Source organism: Apostichopus japonicus, chromosome 16 (genome assembly GCF_037975245.1).
Source record: "Apostichopus japonicus isolate 1M-3 chromosome 16, ASM3797524v1, whole genome shotgun sequence".
Classification (NCBI taxonomy): Eukaryota; Metazoa; Echinodermata; class Holothuroidea; order Aspidochirotida; family Stichopodidae; genus Apostichopus; species Apostichopus japonicus.
In genome coordinates, this window is record NC_092576.1 from 16,066,111 (window position 1) to 16,092,101 (window position 25,991).

The 25,991-nt window shown below is 36.6% G+C and overlaps 2 protein-coding genes and 1 long non-coding RNA gene across 7 annotated transcripts in view; 2 read left to right on the forward strand and 1 right to left on the reverse strand.

Moving 5' to 3' along the window:
- LOC139982960 (uncharacterized) overlaps nucleotides 1–25,991 on the reverse strand; it is a 499,934-nt gene that overhangs the window by 268,972 nt on the left and 204,971 nt on the right. The gene's annotated exons all lie outside the window — the stretch shown is intronic.
- Nucleotides 1–25,991, forward strand: part of LOC139982966 (neuronal acetylcholine receptor subunit alpha-9-like) — a 38,905-nt gene that overhangs the window by 10,419 nt on the left and 2,495 nt on the right. For 4 of the 5 annotated variants that reach the window (XM_071996224.1, XM_071996225.1, XM_071996223.1 and 1 more), the window contains 3 exons: nucleotides 22,566–22,675; nucleotides 23,218–23,407; nucleotides 25,256–25,607. In XM_071996224.1, coding sequence (XP_071852325.1) covers nucleotides 22,566–22,675; nucleotides 23,218–23,407; nucleotides 25,256–25,607 — 652 coding nt within the window. The remainder of the gene's footprint in view (nucleotides 1–22,565; nucleotides 22,676–23,217; nucleotides 23,408–25,255; nucleotides 25,608–25,991) is intronic. The other variant, XM_071996226.1, reaches the window with a different exon arrangement.
- Nucleotides 3,666–8,850, forward strand: LOC139982969 (uncharacterized). Its single transcript, XR_011798450.1, has 3 exons — nucleotides 3,666–4,268; nucleotides 7,846–8,098; nucleotides 8,669–8,850. It is a non-coding gene; the product is annotated as an uncharacterized lncRNA (long non-coding RNA).

A 25,991-nucleotide genomic window follows, 5' to 3' on the forward strand; every position in this document is an offset into this window, starting at 1 on the left:
GAGAGAGAAACTTATGCCAAAAGATTGATTGAACTTCTAACCCATAAAAGAGAATATCCTAAGAGCGTTACAAATGCATACACACAGTGTATGGTCCTGTTAGTGCAATACAAAAAGTAAATACCATTTGTTGTGTTTGGTTATTACCCTTCCTGCTTTAACTGTTGGATAGTTTTAAAAAGAAACAATTTATAGTTATGTAAAGAAAGTTATTTTTGTCAACTAAAGTGTACCACAGAATAAGAAACTAAAAAAATATGTCCATTTTATCCATAGCCACACATTTAACTGGGTAATAATGTTTTGAAATAACTTTGCCTTTTCAGGTGCCTTTTCAGGTAGAGTGTGGGCACCAACGTTGGCCAACTTGTTAAGGAGAAGCCCCTGAAGTGTACCCAACCTTTTCTTTTAGGCCTTGGTCCAGACAGGAGGCCAACCCAATTAATTTTCATTTTGATTCAACAAGCTCACCAGTTTGTGACTCAATCACTGTTGTAATTGGCAGGGTTTTTAAGTTTCATTTGTTTTAATCTTCATTTTGCCCTTCCGTTAACAATATTTTTGAAGAGCTAATATTTAAGGTGCATGGTAAGACCAGATAAAGTAAGTCCACCAATTAGCTCTCTGGATGTTTCTCTGGCAAATGTGTGAGCATTCATAGATTTCAAATATTAAAGGTATGTAGACAGGTAGCTATTACTTCAGTTGAAATATCATAACCCCCGCACCCCCAACCCCCCATAAAATCCTCTATGAAAAAAAAAATATATATATATGTATATAAAGGTTTCGAACCTATGGACATACAATCAGCGTCCATAGCCTAGTGGTTAGGGTGTCCGCGTACAAGGCCCGTGGTTCGAATCCCGGTGGAGGCTGAAAGTTTTTCACTGTTCTTGATTTTCCAACTCATTACGATTTTCATTTATATATATTCATTTGCCTTTGTCGTTTACCTCCATTGCATTAACATAAAGTCTGTTCAAAGTATCTGTTTCGAGATCCGGCTTTAGGAATCACAAATGATTTCGAGTTGGTTAGCATCATGTTTGATCTCTAGAGTAAGGCAAAATATGTCACCAAAAACAGAACTAGTATTGTTCGATACAGGTGACAAACGCCTACAGTGGAATTACGACCTTCCTTAACAGTTTCGAACCTCTGGACATACAATCAGCGTCCATAGCCTAGTGGTTATGGTGTCCGCGTACAGAGCGGAAGGCCCGTGTTCGAATCCCGGTGGAGGCTGAAAGTTTTTTCACTGTTCTTGATTTTCCAACTCATTACGATTTTCATTTATATATATTCATTTGCATTTGTCGTTTACCTCCATTGCATTAACATAAAGTCTGTTCAAAGTATCTGTTTCGAGATCCGGCTTTAGGAATCACAAATGATTTCGAGTTGGTTAGCATCATGTTTGATCTCTAGAGTAAGGCAAAATATGTCACCAAAAACAGAACTAGTATTGTTCGATACAGGTGACAAACGCCTACAGTGGAATTACGACCTTCCTTAACAGTTTCGAACCTCTGGGCATACAATCAGCGTCCATAGCCTAGTGGTTAGGGTTTCCGCGTACAGAGCGGAAAGCCCGTGGCTCGAATCCCGGTGGAGGCTGAAAGTTTTTTCACTGTTCTTGATTTTCCAACTCATTACGATTTTCATTTATATATATATGTATATGTATATATATATATATATATATATATATATATATATATATATATATATATATACATATATATATATATATATATATATATATATATATATATATATACATGTACATATATATATATAAATCCCAATTAAAGGGGTTTGGACATTTTGCTATCAAATGTTGTCAGCGTAAAATTAAAGTTTATATTACTTGAAAAGTGCAGCTGCTATTTTGACTTTACAGAGACCATCTTACATACACTTCTATATGAATGGGAACTTTGACCTGTCGGTTTACCTTTACATTCCCATTTTTTTTTCTATATTCTATTAGCATTTTTGATAGTTTTAAGAAGCAAATGAAGGTATGTTTTATTCATTACGTACTGTTATGTTAGTAATTAAAAGGTTTAATTAAACCGTTAATGGATGATGCATTCTTTGTAAAGGATTTATTCCAAAGCAAATTTAGACCACTTGGCTCACTTTCTGTTTTGATATATTTTTCATTCATCATTATTACATTATTACTTTACATGGTCCCAATGCATCAAATGGACACGCTTAGACTGTTTTCAGACGCTACCATTATTTGTTTACAAGAGATTTAGTACCACACTGTTTGTACAACAAATGTTATGAGGGTCCTTGTTACTATATTTTTAAAATATGATCCCTGCCTTTGTTGCTCCTTTATTAATGGTTAAATATTTCATTCAAAAAGTGCAGTAGTTTTATGCTGGCATTATGTCACTTAAAAATTAGTTGACAAGGCAGTACTTTTATGCTGACATTATGTCTAGACACTCGTTTTACTTGATTTCAGACATTCATGGCATATACACGCAGAATTTAATGGTTTACTTGAATATCAGTTGCCAAGTGCAGTATTTTTATGCTGACATTATGTCTAGACACTCGTTTTACTTGATTTCAGACATTCATGGCGTATACACGCAGAATTTAATGGTTTACTTGAATATCAGTTGCCAAGTTCAGTATTTTTATGCTAGCAGTATGTTTATCTTGAGTCGTTTATCTTGATTTCGACATTCACGGCATATTCACGCAATATTTAATGCTTCACTTAAATCAGTTGACTAGTGCCGTATTTTTATGCTGGCATTATGTCTAGACACTTGTCTAGACATACTCGTTTTTCTTGATTTCCGACAATCCACAGTATATATTTAGCCGATAACATTATCAAAACACAATTTTGCGTTCGCAATTTGACAGTAGTCATTTTTTTATTGTATATTAATTATAGGTTTCATCATTAAATGTGTTTGAATACATTGCACTCTAAAAATAAAAGAGTGAACTTTTCACTCTCTTCACGGAGAAATTTGGCCGTAGACTAGTTACAATATATGCAGGCCTGGACGGCGTACAATGCACACTGTTATACGGTATACAACCAAAATTTAACTCCAAAGGAGCGGAAATTCACTCCATTAGACAACAAAAATCTTCGTATTGCAAAGCCAAAGTACTTAATATTCACTCTTTACAAAGGAGTGAACAAATGACCTTTTGCTATCAAAGTTTGTCAGCTTAAAATTAAAGTGGAAATTACTTGAAAAGTGCAGCTGCTATTTTGACTTTTCAGAGACCGTCTTACTCAGAATTACATACACTTCTATATAATGGGAACTTCGACCTGTCTGTTTACCTTTAACTTCCACTTTTTTATATTCTTTATTAACATTTTTGATAGTTTTAAGAAGTGTGTGTGTATGTATATATCTATACATCGATATATCGATATAGATATAAATAAAGATACAGATAAGAAACTTTATATAGATATATATATATATATATATATATATATATATATATATATATATATATATATATACATATACATATATACATATACATATATATATATATATGCATATATATATATACATATATACATATATATATATATATACACATTGGTATTTTTGTTTACTTCAACGCATGATAGCTGGGACTTAGGTTTACCTCGGGGATAGGTTTACCTGACACCAGGTAAACCTAAGTCTAGGGCCTTCTTGTTCAATAAATTTCACTTCCTTTGAGGAATGATTATTTCGAGTTAAGAGAAAACCTCATAAACTTTTCAATTCCGAAGTTACAAAAAAAAAAATCGTTCATTTAAAGGGTAAAATTTCCCCTCAAAAGTGGAGGTAATTCCGAAGGGTATATAACAGAATTACGAACATGGTATATATGTTGATCCCAACTTTACACCTCGATTTTGACCAAATGCGGCTATATATAGTTCCGAAACTTAAAGGTTCCTCTAATTACACTGAAATCTTCGTGTTTGTACTTTTTCTTCCATTAATTTGGGATATTTAAGAAAATAAGAGTTTCTATTTTAACTGGCAAATTTACACGTAACGAAACAACGCCCCCACATATAAGCAGTTCTTTCTGTGTTCGGTGGTAGGGCAGTCGATCGGATCGTATCGTTGCTATCCCAATAGCCTACATTCAACGTTACTTTATGTGGGCCTAGCCATGTAGTCTACAAAGGAAAGTGCCGCAGGTTACCGTAAACGTTGCCCATTTGAAGTTGGCTTTTGGAACTTTGGTGGAGTATATGCATTGTAAGTAACTTCCTTAAAAGTGTTCCGGATATATTAATAACATTTAGAGTAAATACCTTCATGCTGAGCACAAATAAAGTAAGACCATGGTTAGAGTTAGAGTAGACTAGCCTAGGCCTAACGTTAGCCCTAAATTGGACCTATCAGTATTACTGACTATGGTAAATCACAGCTGCCTGCTACTGCCTTTGCTGATACTCGGAATATAAAATGTGATAAATAAATTAAAGTATATACTTGTAACAGACTGGTCAACCTACACATTTTGCAGCCTGGTGATCTTCCAGATCTTTTAAAGTAAAGGCTTAATAATTGACGCACCTCCAAATATTACTAGGCCTACAAGGCTAGTACTACTATTACTATACTAGCCTACTACTACTGTAGCTAGTACTAGCAACTATACAGCAGGCAACCATAACTTTTTGCAGCCAAGCAGAGTTAAATATTTCATGAGTTTGAATCCATTTCAGGTACTGTATATGCTGATCAAATTGTGTTTGTGCATGTTTTGGGGCATTTGGACATCCTACTCCCTAAAAATAACCAAAATTACCTCAATATAATACCACTAATATCTGGGACCTGACCTTTCTGAGGTTAGAGGCTCAGAGCATAGCAAACAGCATCCAAAGATAATGGATGTTTACTTAGGCCTTCACTACAGTAAGCTTATCGACAGATGTGTCAATTTAGGGGTATGAAAGAACTTGCATTCGTGCGATGCAATTTTGAACCATTTCACGAAATATAAATCTTTGGGTATGTCTCAATCTCTCTGCCATAAAATAAGGCAGTCAGAAAGTCACAACTCCAAAAAACAGATACTCAAGCAAACGGAACACTACAGTAAAAGAAAGGGCCTGATAGATTCCATAAATGAGTTACAAAAGTAAAAAAGGTGAAAACTTTTGCCGTCTCAGTACAATATTCATCCCCACAATATTCTCTATATATGTGTTAGTGTGCATCACTTAGCCCTGTGCGTACAGTAGTAGTGGTGTGTCATTGGTTCTGATTCAGAGAACTAAGTCACACAGGGCCTCAGTGTAGCAGTGTACAACAATTTTTTGTAACATGAGTTTTTTCCCCCTGCACCTATGGGATGAATCATGGCTGAAGGTAAACAATTGAGTATTCATTTTAGAATAACAACGCAATCATGGCTAAGTAATTTAGGCATTTTGATATTAACGTTATGATGTGGGTAGTGTTAATAGTGCTGAAGTAATAGCTTGATCAAAAGTATTCCTCAAAGTCCCACAATGCCTTTACAGGGTGACCTACTGTACAGTCACTTGAGCACTTAGGAGTTTTTGCAAAAAGAGCAAATTCCTTGTCCAAAATTGCTAGGTTTGATCCAGTTTTAAGGAGTCCCATAACAAAAAAACACAGTCTGTGATATAACAATGGAAAAGTGTAAAGATTCAATGTAACATATTTGAAAGGATTAGAGTATGTTGAAAAACCACTAGATATGCATTTTAAGGAAATAAAAAGTACCTCATTGAACCTTGCATTGTGTTCACACTAATGAGTGATGAAATTGTTATCAGTGTCTTCATCATTAAAAGCTAATAATTAGGTTGATCAATGGTCTCACATATTAGTGCAATCACAGAGGTTAAATTTCAATCAGGTTATAATGCCAAGGGAATCCAGACCTACTTCATAAAAAAAAAACAAATTCATGGCTCCTATAAAAATCATTCATGATAAAAACCAGCATACATACAGTATGTGCAACTAAAGTAGTTTCATATTGGGTATCATGTCCAAATAAAAGCTCTTGATTGTATTCAGTTTTCATACTTTTAAAAATGACCATCGGTGTGCAGTAATTTGGTGTTAGTAATTTAGTAAGTAACATGAAAATGCACAAGACTAATGTTCAACAGGCACTAGATAGTTCTCATGTCCATAGCACAAACCAGGGAGTTGTTCCATTACAACTCCCTGCACGAACATGCTATTATGATCAGAGTTGTTATGGAACAAATAAAACTCCCTTGTATGATGTTAGCACTGTACTGTGTGACAAAACACTTAAATGCATACATGTGGTAACATGTTGCTATGATCCGATACTAGCTGGTTGGGTGCATAAATAGATCACCATTATGCAAACTGCACTGCACACGGTTTCCATTATGTAATAAGTTTCATTTTATGAATTTGTCAATCTGACATGTATGCTACTGTATGTGTAGGCTGCAAGTACAACTTATTGTATCTTAATAATATACAGCAAGAAACTATTGAGAACTGTGATAAACAACATTTTCAAAGTGACAGTTGGGGATCTAAATAGACCACTGAAAGCCTTCTGTAGCGATATAACATGATCAAGGCGTAGGAACCGGGGGGAGGGCTGGGGAGGGCTGGGGGGCGCCAGCCCCCCCAGTGAAAAATGTGGAGGGGCGGAAGTATCATTCCGCCCCCCCCGCTTCGCAAGTCAAAAAACCCCTTTTTCATTTCCAAATGAGAAAAAAATCTCATTTGGAGCACCAAATTGCATCTAAGGCCTGGTGAAAATACAAAATTAAGTTTACAAAATGGAGTGGGTGTTGAAGTGTGCTATATTGCACCAAATTGCATCTGAGGCTACCTGGAAATGCAAAAAAATCCAAAGGGGAGGGGGACACCCCCCTTATACCCCTCCCCCAGGCCGACCATCAGTCTTCAGCCCCCCCCCCCCCCCCACTCAAAAGTACCTTCCTACGCCACTGAACATGATACTAAACATTATCTATCTCTGCAAGCTAGTGTACCCTGCTTTGAGATGTATGGTTTAAATAAGGTTTTCACAAGTTTGCCCTGTTGACCCAACCACTGGCCTAGACATACCAATAAATAGATCTATCCATGCTTCAAATTGAGTTTTCACAATTTGACCATTTTTACCTAACTTTCCTTTGACCTTCACCAAAACCAATAGGCTTCTTGTACTTGTGATGCATCTATACATACATACTGTACCAACCATGAGATCTGTCCAATAAAGCTTACTGTCATGAGAAACTGTGTTTACAAGCTAGGATCACAAACACAGTACTCCTACCAATGCACACGCACACATATGCCTTAGTGAGTGGAAAGTTTCAACATCATTGAAACCAAACATTAAAAATGAACTCAGTCATAATGCCAAAGTCTGTGTACACGAGTAGTCCTGAGCTTAAACCCCAAATGATACGTTGAGGGACTAAATGTACCGGTATACATAGTCTAGGGTGCATGCAATTTTTAAGTAAATGAACTGCATGCGGGATGAGGCATTGAACCATGCATGAATACTCAGTCAATCTCTTGAAGTGATTGCATGCTAAATTCCTGGGTACAACTTACATACCAAATAATAGATCAATATTCAAACTTAGTAGTGTGGCATTTTTCTCAATTGTTGCATATGCGGTTTCCATGAAAAAAGTGATAGCTAACTTAACTAAACTGACATGAATATTGGACAACATGTACACTAAGTGTTGACATCAAATAGGGAACTGCACTGTCAAGACTTCCACCTGCAATTTATGAAACAATTATCTGGACTTATTTATGTTCATTCTCTTGTCAGAAAAGATGGCTTAAATTTGGCACAATTTGAGGAATGCATGAATGCAGAATGAGAACACCACAGCAGATATGCTCCACTTTATTGCAAGAAGTACAGGGCTGCAATTTCAAGGTCGACACAGGATATCAAAATACTGTAACTTTGAGCTGCTGGTTCATGCTGACCATGGGATGCAGCGAGAAATGGCTTATATGGAAATAAGGAGCTCCCACAAGCATATATTGCAAACATCCCCAGTTGTCTTTAATATTCAGTAAGTATTGACTGTGAGATATATTTTAAATCCCTATGACCTGAAGTTAGTTTTCTAAAGTCTTCCTTTTAATATCCTCTAAGTCTGATCAACACACACTATACATAATATAAATTTACTGTACTAAGTTTCAACACGAACAAAGATGATGGAAATTTGCTGTTTATTTTCAAAAACTGTAAACGATCTAAGGCAACGTCTAACAAAGTAATGTAAGAAAGACTTTCCACTTCCCACCAAGTCCACTGCCAAACCTTTTGTTTTACTTTGCTACTTCCACCATCATAGAATGTTATCAGAATTGAAATGACTTTATGTGTAGTCTTTGAAAACCAAATGTACTGTAAATCTGCCATCTGGCAGGCTGGAATGAATTGTAGGTAGGATTGCGAAGCAAAGACTTGAGGTGTTAACAGACCATCACATTTTAACCTTGATTATGATGTGTTTATTTGTACCTTTTGCAACAATGTCAATATCAAAATGTGAGGCTTTAAAAAAATATTTACATGGAATGTACTTCAGTGAAACTTTGACATATGATTGAAATGTTGTTTTGGTTTGTTGTAGGTTAACAAGAGCTGGTGGAATTTCTCCACAAGAGAAGGAAGTACTGTCATCAATAAAATCTGCAGACAGAAGAATATTTTTACTGAAGATCAAAATTTTCAATGAAAGGAAAGGCTTTCGATTAAAATTGGACAAACAACTTCTGTAGATACAATGAGGACTAGATTTAAATGTCATTGATTGGAGCCAGGTACGGTGCATTCTATGAGTTTGAATTTTTCTTTTTAGTTTCTGGACAGGTATATGACATGTAGCATACAAATTAAAATTTGTTAATGAATTTTCTTCCTTCACAGCATCATAAAATTCATTATGAATAATCCATTTATACAAATTCTTATGTTGCTGTATTTGAAAATAATTTTCGTTAGTAAAACAAAGATTTTAATCATATTCATTGCATTAACTATTATTCATGTAACTCCCTTACTTCACTGTATCAAATAAAACATTGTTTCACCAATCCATTATTCCAGTTGTTATACTGCTGGGAGGGGAGACACCAAGGTCTTTTAATACTTCAGTTACCCAATTAATGCTAACTAGATGCTCAATAATGCTTCCCACAATGGGGATGTTGGGTCTAGCAAACCTTAAGTCTAGTGGACCCTCAATGTAATGGGCATCCCCCCCCCCATGTTGGTACTGCATGTGGTATACTTTTGTTAGTGAAACTAAGAGTTTCATCCTAGTCATTACATTGAGGGATGCTCTTTATTAAACTCCCTTACTTCACTGCAGCGTATTGGTAATCAACTATTCTAGTTGTAATGTTGCTAGTACTGTATTTGAGAATCCTTTTGTTAGTGAAACGAAGAGTTTAATGCTATCCATTACATTTAGGAGTACTCTCTAAGTGTCTACCTTCACAACATCATATAATAAATTATTAACAATCCATTATCTCTTTATATTTATGGCAGAGCTGTAGTCGAGTCCAATTAGCCAGAGCCCGATCCAAGTCCGACTCCATCTGGTCTGGACCAAATACAAGACCCCTCAAGTCCGAGCCGACTCCAGATACCAAAGATCACCTTTGGTAAAAATTCTTGAACTGTTATGATAATTATGCACCCAGGAGGAAATTTACCTCATGCTATAATTGTTTTCGGACCAGATAAGTGGCAGCTAGCTTTTCCTGGTTCATAAATGTTCAGCCCGGGCGCTCAACTTTCAAACCATGCAGGGAGAGGCAAAATCATATTCAAACCACGACCACCGCCAGGTTAGAACATGCTTGTGAGAACCCTGCTCTACTAAAAGTGATATTCTAGTTACATTTAGGATTGCTCATTAAGATTTTCAAATCATCATCATTGTCATGGTTGCTACTTTTTCTGATGTCATCATCATTTGTGAATTATTGTTATTGTTGCCATGTTACATTTGCCAGTATCAATTTTGCTTATTGTTCTCTCAAAATTGCAGAGTAGAAGGAAGAAATGTTAGCTAATAGTTACTATAGCATATGTTCTTGGTCTCTAAATTGTTTACGCTGAGGTCAGTATGAACAGAAGTGTTTATAATAGTTTTCCTTTCTGTCAAAGTATTTTCTGAATCATTTCATTAATTTTATATTTATACTGGAATTTTCAGTAGGTGTTGGCTTCATTGAGGGTCAAAGGCTACTCAAGGTCAGTAGTGTAACATAGAGCATCTAACTCAACAAGGAAAAGTTGGTAGTCATATGTAGTGCATTTAGGTTTCTGACATTGAGTACTATTCTATAAATTTGTACAGTATAGCAGAAGCCCATGTGAGATAACTAGATATCTGAAACTGAAAGCTATGTTAACATGATAGTTCAATATTGGAATGATGAATGGAAGTTTGTATGCAGGTGTATCATGTGCTGAGTACTCTTAGCCAAGTCAAAGGTTATTTGAGGCCAATATAGGTAAAATCTGAAAACCTTCATGATCCCATACTATCTAGTATCTGACTAGTAGCTGCTTTAATAGCTGAATCTTAGGGCAATTAATATATTTATCAGAACAAGTAATGTACCTCAAAAGACTTCTTAAGCTCTTTTGAGCCCCCATTCAATATTTCAGTGTATTAACTTTATCATTCTTTTAACAAATTTACTCCAAATTGCTAGTTTCATGTTCTGGCAATGAACCTTTGTCATATCATGTTGCATGAGTGCTGTAACTGGAGGATAGGGTGTTGGGATAAATAGTTCAAAATAATATTAACAAAATTTGTACCATATTTTGCTTTTCTTTTTTCCCATATGTTGCCACTGCTTGAATAAGACTAGTTGATAGGACTTTTTGTGAGCTCCACCTTTGACAACAAGGTACCGTAGACTTCAACTGCATCTTGTTGGCAACATCCTAGGAAAGTTTCAATACACACAGATGTTTCTATAAATGAGGAATCTGATGAACATTCCAATACTGCGAGTCTTTATTGGACATTTCAGCAGGAGGCAATAACCAATTCTGCTATCGTTACATACTGTAGGTCCTTCATAAAATGCCACTTAAAGAACTGTATTACTTCCTTGGGAAGGTGAATTTTATTGTCAAATACAACATCTGTCAAATATTTAGTTTCCCAACCTGTCCAACTCCCCACCCCTCCATTTATCCCGAGTAGTTTACAGAAACTGGGACAGAACATTTTTTTGTGGGAAACAAGGTTAAATAATGTTGTTTGAGGTATTGAGCATTTATCTATGTCCCTTTCGAATCTAGATAGGAGGAAGTAGCAAACAATGCAAGGAAAAGATGAAGTTCAAGTGGATGCTTTAATTGCTTTTACCCAAAACATTGCTATATTCATTGATAAATATAATCCACTTCAAATTCAGTACCGTTATACAACATGCAAAAGAGTTATGATATTGATGTACTTTCTGAATTTAGACCATTGCAGGTGAACAAGTTTAACATTGGTTTTTAATTTGACTGTATGTAGAAAACACCGGTTACATAATGAACCTCAGATACAATGTCGTGTAAATACATATTACTGCTAGGAGCTGTTTAACAAACAGTGAAAGAAAAATGTATTACTTGACTATCAAGAGATTCGCAGAACTCCACTCCTTCAACAATATTTACAGTGGTGCAGACTTCAAAGCAGTGCAAGGGCAACAACTGCCTATCTCTTTAAGAAATTACCAAGTGCTTTCATTTCTAGCATTTGCATATGTTCAAAAGAAAAATGACAAATTAAAAGATGTGGTCTTTTCAATATGTTACCACATCTCCCCCCCCCCCCCTCTCTCCCCCATCAAAAAAGTATTGCATGTACAGCAGTAACCCTTTTTGTACATGTGCAATATATGGGGCAGAGCCTTATTCATGACTTGACCAAGCCCTTTATCCATTTGAATAGCACAAGTTTATGTCAGTGGTATTCACATCAATGCCTCATAGAAAATGTGCCTCAGGGTAAATTTTCTAGCTGATAGCATGAATGTGAATGAGCTGAAGTTGTAGAAGTTGCTTTGTTTATATATTTCTGAAAGTAACATGAAATTTCATATTGATTTTTAATGAAAATATTTGCATTTATCAGTAATAAACAGAAAGAAGACATAATGATTTCTGCTATAGTGTCTTATCTCTGCCTCTTATGTTAAAATTGTGTTCATTGGTTGGTCCTTGTTCTTCGAACATATTGCTCCCTAACTCAGCAAACCCATATTCGATCTGAATATGCTAATTCAGACAGCTTACTGTTCTAGCAAGTTCTCGACCAATTATATTGATGAATTTGCATCTGGATGAATTTCCACTGGATGAATTTGAATCATGCCAACTATGTAAGGAGCCATTTCTTTAAACCTTGCAAGACTGGTCTATAGAGTTTCAGCTATTTAATACAAGCCGATCGATGAAGAATTCAAATACTGTGTAATCCTATCCTACTTCAAAGGTGTACGTGGTCGAAAGGTTTCCTAGTAAAATTACTGGTCCTTTCAGATCTGCAACTTCATCTTGAGAACTTCTTTTTGGTCACATAGTAGCTTGAAAAAATTGAAAGTTGGAGACAGTACTTTGAAGATATGTGCTTCGGCACCATGTACCCAGTGGCGTAGCCACGAGGGGGGGGGGGGGGTGGGGGCGATAGCCCCATGAAAGCTTGTCGCCCGCCCACTGGGATTTTGGGTGTCGAAAAAATTACATGTGCGAAAAATATATCATTCATTGGTCTGCATGGTATCGAATCTCCATGATGACCACTCATGAACGACCCTTCGACCGCGGACCGGCAGTAGGCTATAGTTGCTGAAAAACCTGACGTGACATAGCGCATAGGCCGAGATATGTCATGATATTTCAAAGCAACTTACCAGATTGTCTTTTTTCTTCTATTTCTCTAAACTATTTGATGACCATAACAAGACATGGGGATCTCAAAATAAAGGATGTTGTGAAACTTTAGAGCAGCTTACAAGGCCTGGGAAGTGTTATTTCCAACGATCTAGGAGGTCTTTATAGCTGAAAACTTCCCGTACGCTGAGCGCCAACCCATGGTGGCACTCCACTCAGGTAGTAACAAGACGCCCTCCCAGGAATTGGTCAAGCCCCCCCCCCCAAGCGCCCACCCCCTCCACTGGAACAATCCTGGCTACGTCACTGCATGTACCACAGGTTTATCTGATATCAAAGTGAAAGCGGCTTTCCACAAGAATAAAGAACTCAATCCCCACGCAAACAAGACTACCTACGTATAGTTTTCATTGAGGATTCCAATAATTCCTGCAATTTCCTACCAATAACATATGGAAAGTCACTCCTGTTATCTTGGCGGAGCTAGGGGTATTGGTAAGAGGGGGTGAGAATGGTCTGTATGGGCGCTTTCGACTTTATCTAAGCGGAGCGCCACCACAGGTTGGCGCAGAGCGTACAGAAATCTTTTGAGTAAAGATACTCCCTATATGGCCGGAAATTACCCTTTCCGGGCCTTGCTAATTTGCAGATAAACGAAGAATAAATAGGTGTCATCGCCAACAAAATGTGACAAATGTCAATAGGTAGATGAGAGCGCCATAAAAAAGTCAATAATCGCGAATAAGTAAAAAAAGTGATAAATAGCTGAAAAGGGCGCCAGCAGTCCATATGAGTCCGTTGGGGGGGGGGGGCATCCGCCCCTGACTGTATTGACGCTCCGCAACTGTTGGGAGCTCAGTGTAGGAAGAGAAGGGGGGAGAGGGATGGTATTTTTTAACGGTTTGGGTGAGCGTCTGCAACGTTTCGTAATGACATGTTATCGCAAGCGTTCAACATGCTCAAATAAAAAGAATGAATGAGGAGGAATTCATATCACTTTTCAATCATTTTTTGAAACAAATTGAGCGAATTGATCGCTAGTAATCTTGAAATTGGTTTTATCACGGTCATTGTCATGTTTCTCATATGTACCTTTCTCATATAAAAGAATTCTGTACGTAATGTTATCAGAAATACTTTTAAAATGACACCAAAGAGATTAACAATTCTTTTCGAATTTGTTAATAATATTGTCTTTTAAGAGACACCGTAGACACGTTGCTCGGTTGGGTTTACTGCAATAGTGGCAAATGGAGACCAATATCCACACTTAGTGGACCTAATGTTATAGTCGTGCATTGACCTTGAACAGAGGGGCCTACCGTGAAAACGTACGGAAAATTCACCCTTTTATATCTCAGCGAGACAATTCCACTGGATACAATAATACGACTCAAAAGTCCTTAGATGTGGTCATCATAACAATCACAATAAAAGATATGTATGAAAAGCAGATTAAAGATATGATGGAAACTCAAATGTGGACCAAAAACACGATGTCCCTACGGATGCCGTTTAGTGACATTTACATAATTTGTGTGTAGTAGGTTCCGTAGCTCTTTTGTGGAAAAACTTTGTAATATGCTTAAAGTTGGTAGTTCATCCATGCTTTAGATTAATGAGAGACATAGTTCATCACGTTTTATGAGGAGGGAGGCTATTTTTAAAAATCTGGGTAATAGGTACTGTAACTCTTTTCTTGGAGAAAGCTTGGAATATGCGGATAAGGAAGAACGTTTCGAGTTCCTCCCACGCATTAGATAAATGAGGGACCTAGTTCATAACGCTTTGCGAGGATATCTCATATATTAGGTGTAAGAGAAGCGGTGATTGTAAGGAAGGGAAGGGGAGAATGGGGGGGGGGGTAAATGATGTTACCAGGGGGACCTAATAATTTGCCCTAAATGAGATTTAAAAAAATCATTATTGTAAGTAAATTTCATTACTGCCTGCTCTCGCTGATTTCTTTTAACCCTATAGAGCGGAGTGTGTGAGGTGAAGAAGGGTAGGGCAGGATGGGGAGGGATGATAAATGACGATGTAACCAGGGGGCTGATAATTCGTTCAATAAGAGATTTGAAAATATATATATATGTAGGTTTATATCATTAATGCCTGCTCTCACTGATTTCTTTCAACCCTAAGTTACGCTTATCGGAAGACTATACGCCGATAATACAATTCTTTAACAAAGAGATGCTTCTAATTTATTAAACTGTGTAACTTTCATTAATCTATTTGGAAAAAATATGCTTTTAAGTTGAAAGACTCAGTAAGGATCAATTAAGTAGAACAAAGATCGTTGCGTGCTGCGTGTAACGATGAAGTTTCCTACATTGGGATGGAAGAGTATCAGGGAGTGTAAGATTGAGTGGGAAGTTAAATGACGGTGTAACTGAGAAATTAAAAAAATCTTAGTGATAAAATCATTATTGCTTGCTCTTTGTTGATTTAACATTAGAATAAATGTCTCTAATCATTAGATATTCCTTTAACATACGAGGTTCGGTTGGGGAAGGGGGGGGGGGATACTAGACGGATTGACGGGGAAGAAGATTGGGAGCCAGTGGCGGAGCTAGGGATATTGGTCAGAGGGGCGAGAAAGGTCTGTACGGGCGCTTTCGACTTTATCTGAGCGGAGCGCCACCACAGGTTGGCGCAGAGCGTTCAGGTATCTTTTGAGTAAAGATACTCCCTATATCGCCGGAAATGACCCTTTAGGTATAGGTGTAATCGCCAACAAAATGTGACAAATGTCAATAGGTAGATGAGAGCGCAATAAAAAAGTAAATAATCGCGAATAAGTAAAAAGTGGTGAATAGCTGAAAAGGGCGCCAGCTTCCCGTTTGAGTCCGCCCCCCCCCCCCCGCCTGACTGTATGGACGCTCCGCCAATGCCTGTTATGACATTAGAAACAAATACTGATATGAGATGAGTGTGGTATATACCTACTGACGACTGATAACAGTATTATAGTGCATGTTCTAGCCTTTTGACATCGTATGAATCTAGCAGACAACGTACAGGTACCGTCTGGTACCATTATCCGTTTTGAGTGCTATTTAGGGGTTCTAGGGCAAAATCCCCCGGACAAAATCCCCCCAGACAATATCCCCCTGACCCATACAAAGCCTGCCTGCAACAACCAGGGATGGCCCAGGTGTGACAGTCAAGGCATGGGACATTGCACTGGTTAGGGTACCGTTCAGGGGATTGGTCAGGGGACTGGTCAGGGTACTAGTGAGGGTACTGGCGAGTGTAACTGTGAGGGCTCCTGTTAGGGTACATGTGAGGGTACCGGTCAAGGTACTGGTCATGTGACTGGTCAGGGTACAGGTCATCATACTGGTCACTCTACCAGTCAGGGTTCCACTCAGTGTACTGGTTAGGGTACTGGTCAGGATACCAGTCCGGATACTGGTCAGGGGATTGGTCGGGAGATCATTGAGGGTAACTGTCAGGCTCACTATTAAGGTACCGGTCGGGGTATGGTCGGAGTACTGGTCCGGGAACCACTGAGAGTACCAATGGAAATACTGGTGAGGGTACCGGATGACGGTACTGGATGACGATACCGGGGACCGGGATGACGCATTTTTGTAAAGAATTGATGGGATTTTTTATAGCTTGGGGAGATTTTGGCTTGGGTGGATTTTGTCCTAGGGGGATTTTGTCCAAGGGGGATTTTGGCTCTGGGGGATTTTGTCCTAGGGGGACTTTGTCCGGGGGGATTTTGTCCTGTCACCCTATTTAGGTATTAGTATTGGACCAAAAACAGTATTAATGTCGGCACGAAGCAAACGTTAAAGAAAGCTCAAATGTTGTTTGTCCATCTCTAACATCCCTGGTGGAACCATGGAAATATTTGAAAATTGTCAGCACTGTGGCAAGTCCCCAGACATTTTGATATGTTACCATTATAGTTAACAAATTGGGTAAAGCCTGTTCAGGGAATGATGATAAGCAGCCCCTCCACTTTTATGTTTTTGACAAAATACTATACACTCAAAGCCAGATTTTTAAAGCAAAACAATTATGGCTCAGGAACTAATGGTATACTGGCAGTTTTGAACTAAAATCGACAGTGAATATTACATGAATTGCATCAGAACATAATTTATAAATGCATGCGCAGTTGCAACTGTTCACTGTATGTTTATTTTTTTCACTCCTCAGAGGAACACTGCTACAAACAGTCAAACAATTTTCAATTGATCAGGAATACAACAGAAATTGTCCCTTTCTGTACACTACTGTACAGTATACTGTGTTGCTGACTCAAAACATAAACAGAGATAGAGGCAGTGAATGTGATTGCTTAAAATTCATCAAAAATTGTTGACGATTTGTTTTTTCAAACTTCTACCCAGAAATCTGGCTTATTACCAAACACATACAGTAGTGGAGATTAGCATGATATTAAAAGACGAGACACAATAAAAATTGTACAATCATATTCAAGCAGTTGATTGTATTTTCTATCCCAGTTTATATTTTCCACAAGATTTATTTCACATAAACCAGGATACTTGCACTATTTCATGACCTCAATTTACTGACCTCTCTCATACATGAGAAACATTTTGGGAACTAACTTATACCTCAAGTATTTATCTAGACTTACCAGTATAGGCTGTATCTAATACCGTAACCAATGCAAATTACCACAATATCATGGAGTTTCCATGCTTGGAGGGACAAAATTATACACAATACCCCTGGATTGCACAATTTCATACCTACAGTATAGTTACAAATGTTGTGGTTTTACAGTATGTTTCATTGGGCTGCACTAGGTTTCCATGACATTGGTGCTAGTTGCATGTGCCTTTGCTGTATTCACGCCCCTCAATTTTGAGGGGAAATAATTTAATTTTGTTTAAAGAATAAACTGGTTCTTGGAGTTATAAAAGACCACACGCTTTCAGTAATTAAGTCAGGCCTAACATTGTAAACTTTTCCCATAGCATAACCCCTGAACCCCACTTGTAGAATTGTGAAACCGTGGTTCAGAAACAATGCAGTGTACCCCTGGAGATTTTGAGGGATAAAAGTTTGAAAGATTTTTATAATAGTAATCTGCTTAACAAATACCCTTAGTCCTGCACAAGTATCTGTGTGGTGGTTGTTGAAAATTACTATGGCTTGCTGATCTTGCTTGGAATACAAACTTAAAACATCTTAAAACATGAGAAATGCATTTAAGAACAGTTAAAGCAAGGTAAGGCAGCAAAATATCCAGTAACCTCAACACTTAAGCATCAGGACCACTTCAGTTGTATAAAAAGTTCCATGTTCTTGACAAGCAGCTGCAAATGTTCCCTAATACTTACAAAAACATGTAGTGCCACAATGTCACCAAACTAAAATATTTCAAGAAGTACATTGCAAAAGAATGAGTCCATTTATACAGTTAAATATGTAGAAGACTTCCCATGAAGACTGGTCTGCATTCTCTTGGTTCTGTCTGCTTGAAGCTTATCATATTAATTTCCTCTATCTTTTATATGGTGTAACAGTGTAACATATCCTGGAACTAGTTAGTTTTCTGTTACTGCTCTGCATTTATGTGAAGCAAATACTACATTACTGTGCCAATCCAACAACTATTCCCAGCAACTTCCTAACTCCATTGAAAGATGTGCTGTGTCCCAGAGGATATGCATGAGATGTGTGAATCTACTTCGCGATTTACAGGACATACTTTTGCTTTGCTTGGCATCGGCTTCTATGCAAGCTTTTAATTGATAAGCCCAACAAGGAGCTACTGTATACCACTATGTACAGCATGATGAAAAGCTTGGTTGATGATTGTATTCACCCCACTGTAAACTGTGTGATAATCTTGCCTGGCATTTCTAATTAGAGCATATCCTTTGCTGTATTAGCCTGTAGATCTATCCATCTGTTGGTACAAAAAGAAAAGCTTTCTCTTAAAGATATGCTGATTTGGTCCCAATTATAGCACGCGCAATATAGCTTGGAATGTTTTGCGATTACCGATTATACCTCACATGACCTCACACTCTACAAATGAAGAAAACAATGAACTGCTTTACAAAACTAAATCTCCTGTAATTCAGCCAATATTTTAATCATCTCACAACCTTTCATATATACTATTTTCACTGTAAATTTCAATTCGTTTATCCATCCCATTTCGGGCCCATCAATTCTTGATTCATCTTGCCTTGTATACAACATTACACATTTTATTTATGCAGCCATGCATTCAATTGGAGCTGAAACAGCTCCCTACCATAGCAAGTGCTTTTAAAAGTTGCAAGTCATTCAAGCTTTACCAATTGTAAAGATTTCAAAATTTAAATATACATGTACATTTTATGTGGACCTAGCCTGACAATTTGGTGTTGTCTTGCATTGACCTTTAAGATTAAAAACCAGAGAGTGGATATACTGTAGCTCTAGTGTAGTTAAATACTATGGACATAGAGGAAAAGATACCACCACATTAACCAGATCATACAAAAGTTTTCATCCCTTCTGATTGTTTCTTTCTTCGTTCCATAACTTTGGAATAAATTACCTCAGATGTTACTCGTATTTAAGATAATAGAGTCCTATGGTATCAAGTTTATGCGATGTCAAACATACAGAATATTAACTTACTTTTTGGTTAATTCAGAAAATATCTTCCATTTTGCTGTCAATGATGCAGTAGGTCACCACATCAGTCTGTCCCAGACGGCATCTGTGCTCTAGCTATGATTGCTACCGTTCCAACATTGACTTTTTCACTGCATGGCAGCTACATCGTACAGTGTTATTCCCTTGGATAGTGGGCTGTTGTCATTCATCTTGAGATTGAGAATGTTGATCATCAAATTTGTCTGAGAAAACATTAACAGTGCCAATCAAATGAATATCAATGGTCAGAGTGTAGATGTGCATTATTTCAATTTTTATTGTACACTTCTCTCCAATATATTTTGGGCCAATACAGAGCTCAGATCTTTAACACTGAATATTGCACATTTAGTCAACTTGGTATTACTTATGGATCTAAACAGACTTAACAAAATGACTTACAGTATATGCAAGGGAGGGGATAGAAGGCTTTATCAATTTTTTGTGTTATATAGATTTTTGGAGGATGTTAACTTTTAATTAGGTGCACTCAGCTTTTGTAATAGTTACATTATGGAAATGTACTGACTCAATAACCTTTTGGATGCATGGCATTGTTATTTTGTACAAATTTTGGCTAGTTATAAATAAGACACTTGAAACACAATGCATCACTTGAGAGACTTAGATTAAAGGTGTTCTGCATTGGCCCAAATTTGATGCTAGATTTTCTAGTATTATATCCTTTAACTGTTCTTATTGATACCCTCACTGGGATATTCAGACATCTTACAGTACAGTGGTGTTTAGAATGTCTGAGAATATTTTGGAGAGTAAAGACTTCCAAGAACTTTTTGAAAAGTTCTAGCAATTATAGCATCTCTTATTCAATACTACTTGTAAGTTACATTTGCATGTTGACTTCAGTCTCTAATAATCTAGCATAGCTACGTACAGTATAGTAAAGGCTTCATAATTGACGCACCCCCGTAATTGACGCACCTTAAATTATTACTAGCAACGATACAGCAGGCCACCTAAACTTTTATGCAGTCAAACAGAATTACATATTTCATGAGTTTGAATCCACTTGAGGTATTTGCTGACCAACTTGTGGTATTTTTTAAGCTTTTAACACCCTCCCCCCAGTTTTGCACGTTTTTTGGCCATTTGTTAATCTTACACCTTTAAAATACCCAACATTACCTCAATATGATAACACTACTCTCTGGGACATGACCTGTCAGAGCTTAGAGGCTCAGAGCATAGCAAACAGCATCTAAAGTCAATGGATGTATACTAAGGCCTACACTACAGTTAGCTTATCGACGAATGTGTCAATTTAGGGGTATGAAATAACTTGACACGGCAGACATTTTGTGGTCAAATTCTGCTCAATTGTACGGTGCATAGGCACAGAACCTTAAATATTTTGAGATCAGAACATTTCTGAGGAACTAAACATATGAAAAACACACACAGTTGAGTAATTTGGATTTTTCCCTGATAGATATCATTGATCAAATCCTTAAGTGCGTCAATTATAAGCCCACATGCTACAGTATCTGGTCATGATTAGGGCAATGTACAGTAACATAATTGTCCAGAAAAATCTAAGGCCATATATGATACATACATGCACAGTAGGCTAAGAAGTTAAGCTGACCTACTTGAAATCTAATTTCTCTGGCAGTAGGTATTAATTTGTAGCTCAAACTACAGACCAGTTTACCCTTGACACAATGATAAGGTAGTGTTAGGACTTGGACTATGGCCCTAGGCTACAGCCGAACGTAGGCTAGGCCTTACAAGTTTTAGGCTAGAAGCTAGTCTAGACTATAGTATTGAAATATGGGTATGAACAAATAACGTGAAGCTGTATGCAATAACGTTATAATATCAACGTTATTAATATCACCAAACTTATTGACTAATCTCATGGACCTTACCTGAAGTTGTTGGTGAGACGTTTTCGTGTTAACGGTACTTTTTTTAAGAAAAAGTCAACAAGGAAAGAACCTGGGCACGAAAACCAAACTACCCGGCGAACGACTGACCCGATCTCAAGCCCAGTCCCCTTGCATCGAGAGGGAACAGATACTACACATCATCTTATATTAGCCGAAACTGTTATTGGGTTGCATGCAATGCAGCCTACGGGTATGCTTTAGCGTTAGCCCTGGCGTATACAGTGTACACAGTGTAGAGCGTATACACTGAATACAGGCTACTGCCGCTGTCAAGAAAACTACGGATGCCTGTACGTCAGGTTTTTTTTCCTTGCCAAATGACCCAAAAAGTAGGTAGCAACTTATAACGACTGATATGCAGTCCTAGTACCATAAGGTATGCTGATGTAAAATTTCAAGTTGATCCAATCATTTCATCTCAGGTAAACCTAAGCACCAACTTGGAGAAGTAAACGTAAATACCAATTCAGTGCTATATATATATATATATATATATATATATATATATATATATATATATATATATATATAAAGTTTCTTATATATATATATAAATATATATATATATATATATCCTAACTATGGATCCTACCTTAGGTCGACAGTTACATTGACTTACACACTAAATTTAATCTAACCCTAACCCTTTTTTCTAACCCTAACCCTGAACCGACCCTAACCAAAACGTTTAAATGAACGTTTTAGAGGACGGGGAACATTATAAAGCTATTTGCGACAATAAAAAAGTGTCTTAAAATGGTAGTGAAAACATTTTTTACCATAAACTGTCGACCTAAGGTACATACTATGCTTATATATATATATATATATATATATATATATATATATATATATATATATATATATATATATATATATATATATATATAAATATATATATAATATAATATAATATATATATATATATATATATATATATATATATATACATATATATATATATATATATATATATATATATATATATATATATATATATATATATATATATATATATATATATATATATATATATATATATATATACAGACTTGGTATGACTGTCGCCTTTCCTGGAATCCTGATGAATACGATGGTTTAGACTACATAGAACTTCCCCTCACTGAAATATGGCGACCGGAATTGATTGTGTATGAAAGGTAAGAAACCATTTACCTGTCGGTTTTTATTAATTCAATGACTCTGCTATAACATGCGACATACGTTTCACAATTGGCCAAACATATATCAAGGAATTGTGAAGGTTTATATCACCCGGTGTCTATCCAAATGTAAAAAATATGGTAGGTCAAACATATTTCTTCACTGTCATCCTTTGAGGCTTGACTCAAGCTCTTTCACGAAAATCAGTTTATGCTTGTACCTCTATTCTCTTCGAATTATCCTTTGAGGATCTCAAATACTCGCTGACCACAAATCATAATCCGTCCTATTCGTTCTTCTGTTTTATTTTCGAATTTGTGAAATCCTCAAAGCCATGCATAATTGAAACAAGTACATTTCGTGTACTTTCTCCCAATGCCAACAGACAATTACTTTGTCACCAAAACGATAAACTTTTCCTTAGCAGGAATGAACAAATACACAGTCCATTTTATCACATCGACCCAGTTTGCTTCAAAAGAGTCATTTCTTGGATACTTATATTTTTTTCATCAATGTGTTGCTTGTTTGTTCTCAGGCTATCAAAACATAGCGATGTAAGTTTCCAAACGGAGACCGATATTGTAAAAGTTCGTAACACTGGTAAAGTAAAGTGGGTAACCGTAGCGTCAACGAGAACGTTATGCTCGATAGACGTGGAGAACTTCCCAAGAGACAAACACACTTGTGACGTTACGTTTACAACTTGGCTGCACCAAGACAATGAGGTAAACATTGAACTATCGTTACAAGCGTTATGAACACAGAGAGAGCAATTAAATTATAAACAATGTATAAAAATTGATTATTACTTGACTAAAATGAGGTACGGTTGCATAATTCTTCTGGAAGTTATAAATACGTTTTCATTATTTTGCTTTTGGCTTATTAAGAAAACATTTTGTTACATTTGGAACTGTTATTTTTGTTTTGTTTCGTGAGGAAGAATATTGATACAGATATAAATATCATCACTCAAGGATCTTATTACTAGAAACACATCTGTAAAACTTGTCTCGTAACATCCTTTTCCGTCGTTGAGATAAAACGTCCAACTTTTTTGAAACCTGTTTTGTCCAATAACTTAAACCATAATCGTTTTTGTACGCACTAACTGAGAAGTAGGGGATTAATGTGGTTACACAAACATAATTTGTAGTTCAGTATTGTAGCAATTTGGCTCACAACGTTGTAAAACGTCAAAGTTAAAAGGATACTTGTTGATTCTTCTTCTAAATATTTCTTTATTCCCCTTCCTCTAGCCCTGTTCCCCTGTTCCTATTCCCCTGTTCCTATTCCTATTTCAGTTCCTATTCCTACTCCTATTCTTTTTCCTATTCCTATTTTTATTCCTATTTCTATTCCTGTTCCTATTCCTGTTCCTGGTGCTACTACTACTGATATTCCTATTCTATTCCTATCCCTATTCCTATTCCTATTCCTATTCCTATTCCTATTCCTATCCATATTCATATTCATATTCCTATTCCTACTCATATTCCTATTCCTATTCCTGTTCCTATTCCTATTCCTGTTCCTATTTCTTTTCCTATTTATTTTTCTATTCCTGGTCCTGTTCATATTCGTACTGCTCTTCCTATTGCTATTGCTATTCCTGCTCCTTTTCCTATTCCTATTCCTATTTCATTTCCTATTTCTTTTCCTATTTCTTTTCCTATTCCTGTTCCTATTCCTATTCCTACTGCTATTCCTGTTCCTATTTTTTTCCTATAACTGTTCCTGCTTCTATTCCTACTGCTATTCCCATTCATATTCATATTCCTATTACTATTTTTATTCCTATTCCTATTCCTATGCCTCTTCCTATTCCTATTCCTATTTATTTTCCTATTTCTTTTCCTATTCCTGTTCCTGTTCCTATTCCTACTGCTATTCCTATTCCTATTCCTATTTTTTTCCTATTACTGTTCCTGTTTCTATTCCTATTGCTATTGCTATTCCTATTCATATTCCTATTACTATTTTTATTCCTATTCCTATTCCTATTCCTTTTCCTATTCCTATTCCTATTCCTATTCCTATTCCTATTCCTACTCCTATTCCTATTCCTATTCCTATTCCTATTCCTATTCCTATTCCTATTCCTATTTCTATTCCTATTCCTATTCCTATTTCTATTCCTATTCCTATTTATTTTCCTATTTCTTTTCCTATTCCTGTTCCTATTCCTATTCCTACTGCTATTCCTATTCCTATTTTTTCCTATTACTGTTCCTGTTTCTATTCCTACTGCTATTCCTATTCTTATTTATATTCCTATTACTGTTTTTATTCCTATTCCTATACATATTCCTATTCCTATTCCAATTCCTTATCCTATTCCTATTCCAATTCCTATTCCTATTCCTTTTCCTATTCCTATTCCTGTTCCTGTTCCTATTCCTACTGCTATGTCTATATCCTGTTCCTATTCATACTGCCATGCCTATTCCTATTCATATACCTATACATTTTTATACATTTTTATACATTTTCTTTAAATGTTTCTCTGGAATTAAACAAGTTTTCTTTGAAGCATTGAACTCATTTTTGTCTTTCACACTTTATTTATGCAGCAAAAACTACAAATTTTGGGCAAGATGGATCCATGTGAAATTGAGCATCTTACTTGGCGTTTAAAGTTTACTGGTCTTGGAGGTAACGACTCGCTCTACATATGTGACCAATACCTTAAAAACCAATCATATGTTCGTTACATCGCCACTTTGGTAAGACTTGACACAAACTTTGGCATGTACACCTTAGTGACACCAAACGTATTTGTATCATTTTTGAGTGTGATTACTATTTGCTTTCCAAGGGGAGACAACACCGGGCCAACGTTTGGTATGATGTGCCTTCTGGCTTTAATCATTCAACTTTGGACACTATACCAAGTACTTCCTGATACTGCTTTCTCTAGAGTGGGTAAGTAGAGTCCCCCCCCCCCCCTCCCCGCTCTCCCAATTCACCGTTTACGGTTCCTCCTTTATATTACATATTAGGGTATTTATATCAGAAATATACATCTACAAAATGTATTTACGCATTCCAAACAACTATTAACATTGCTCGAGTTAGACGTAAAATCCCAATGTTTGAAGCGACTTTGGGATCAAGCAATTATTTCTATGGACTAGCATCTGTCATACTACGCTGGATTTGAACATACAATTTAATATAATTTATGGCTTCAATAAAATGACCACTCTTTAATCAAGTGTGCATATTGGGGTTGAGACATTGTACTCGTTCGTCAACTGATAAAATAAGTATATGCAATTCTTCCCACCTTTCATCGTTGGTAGCACT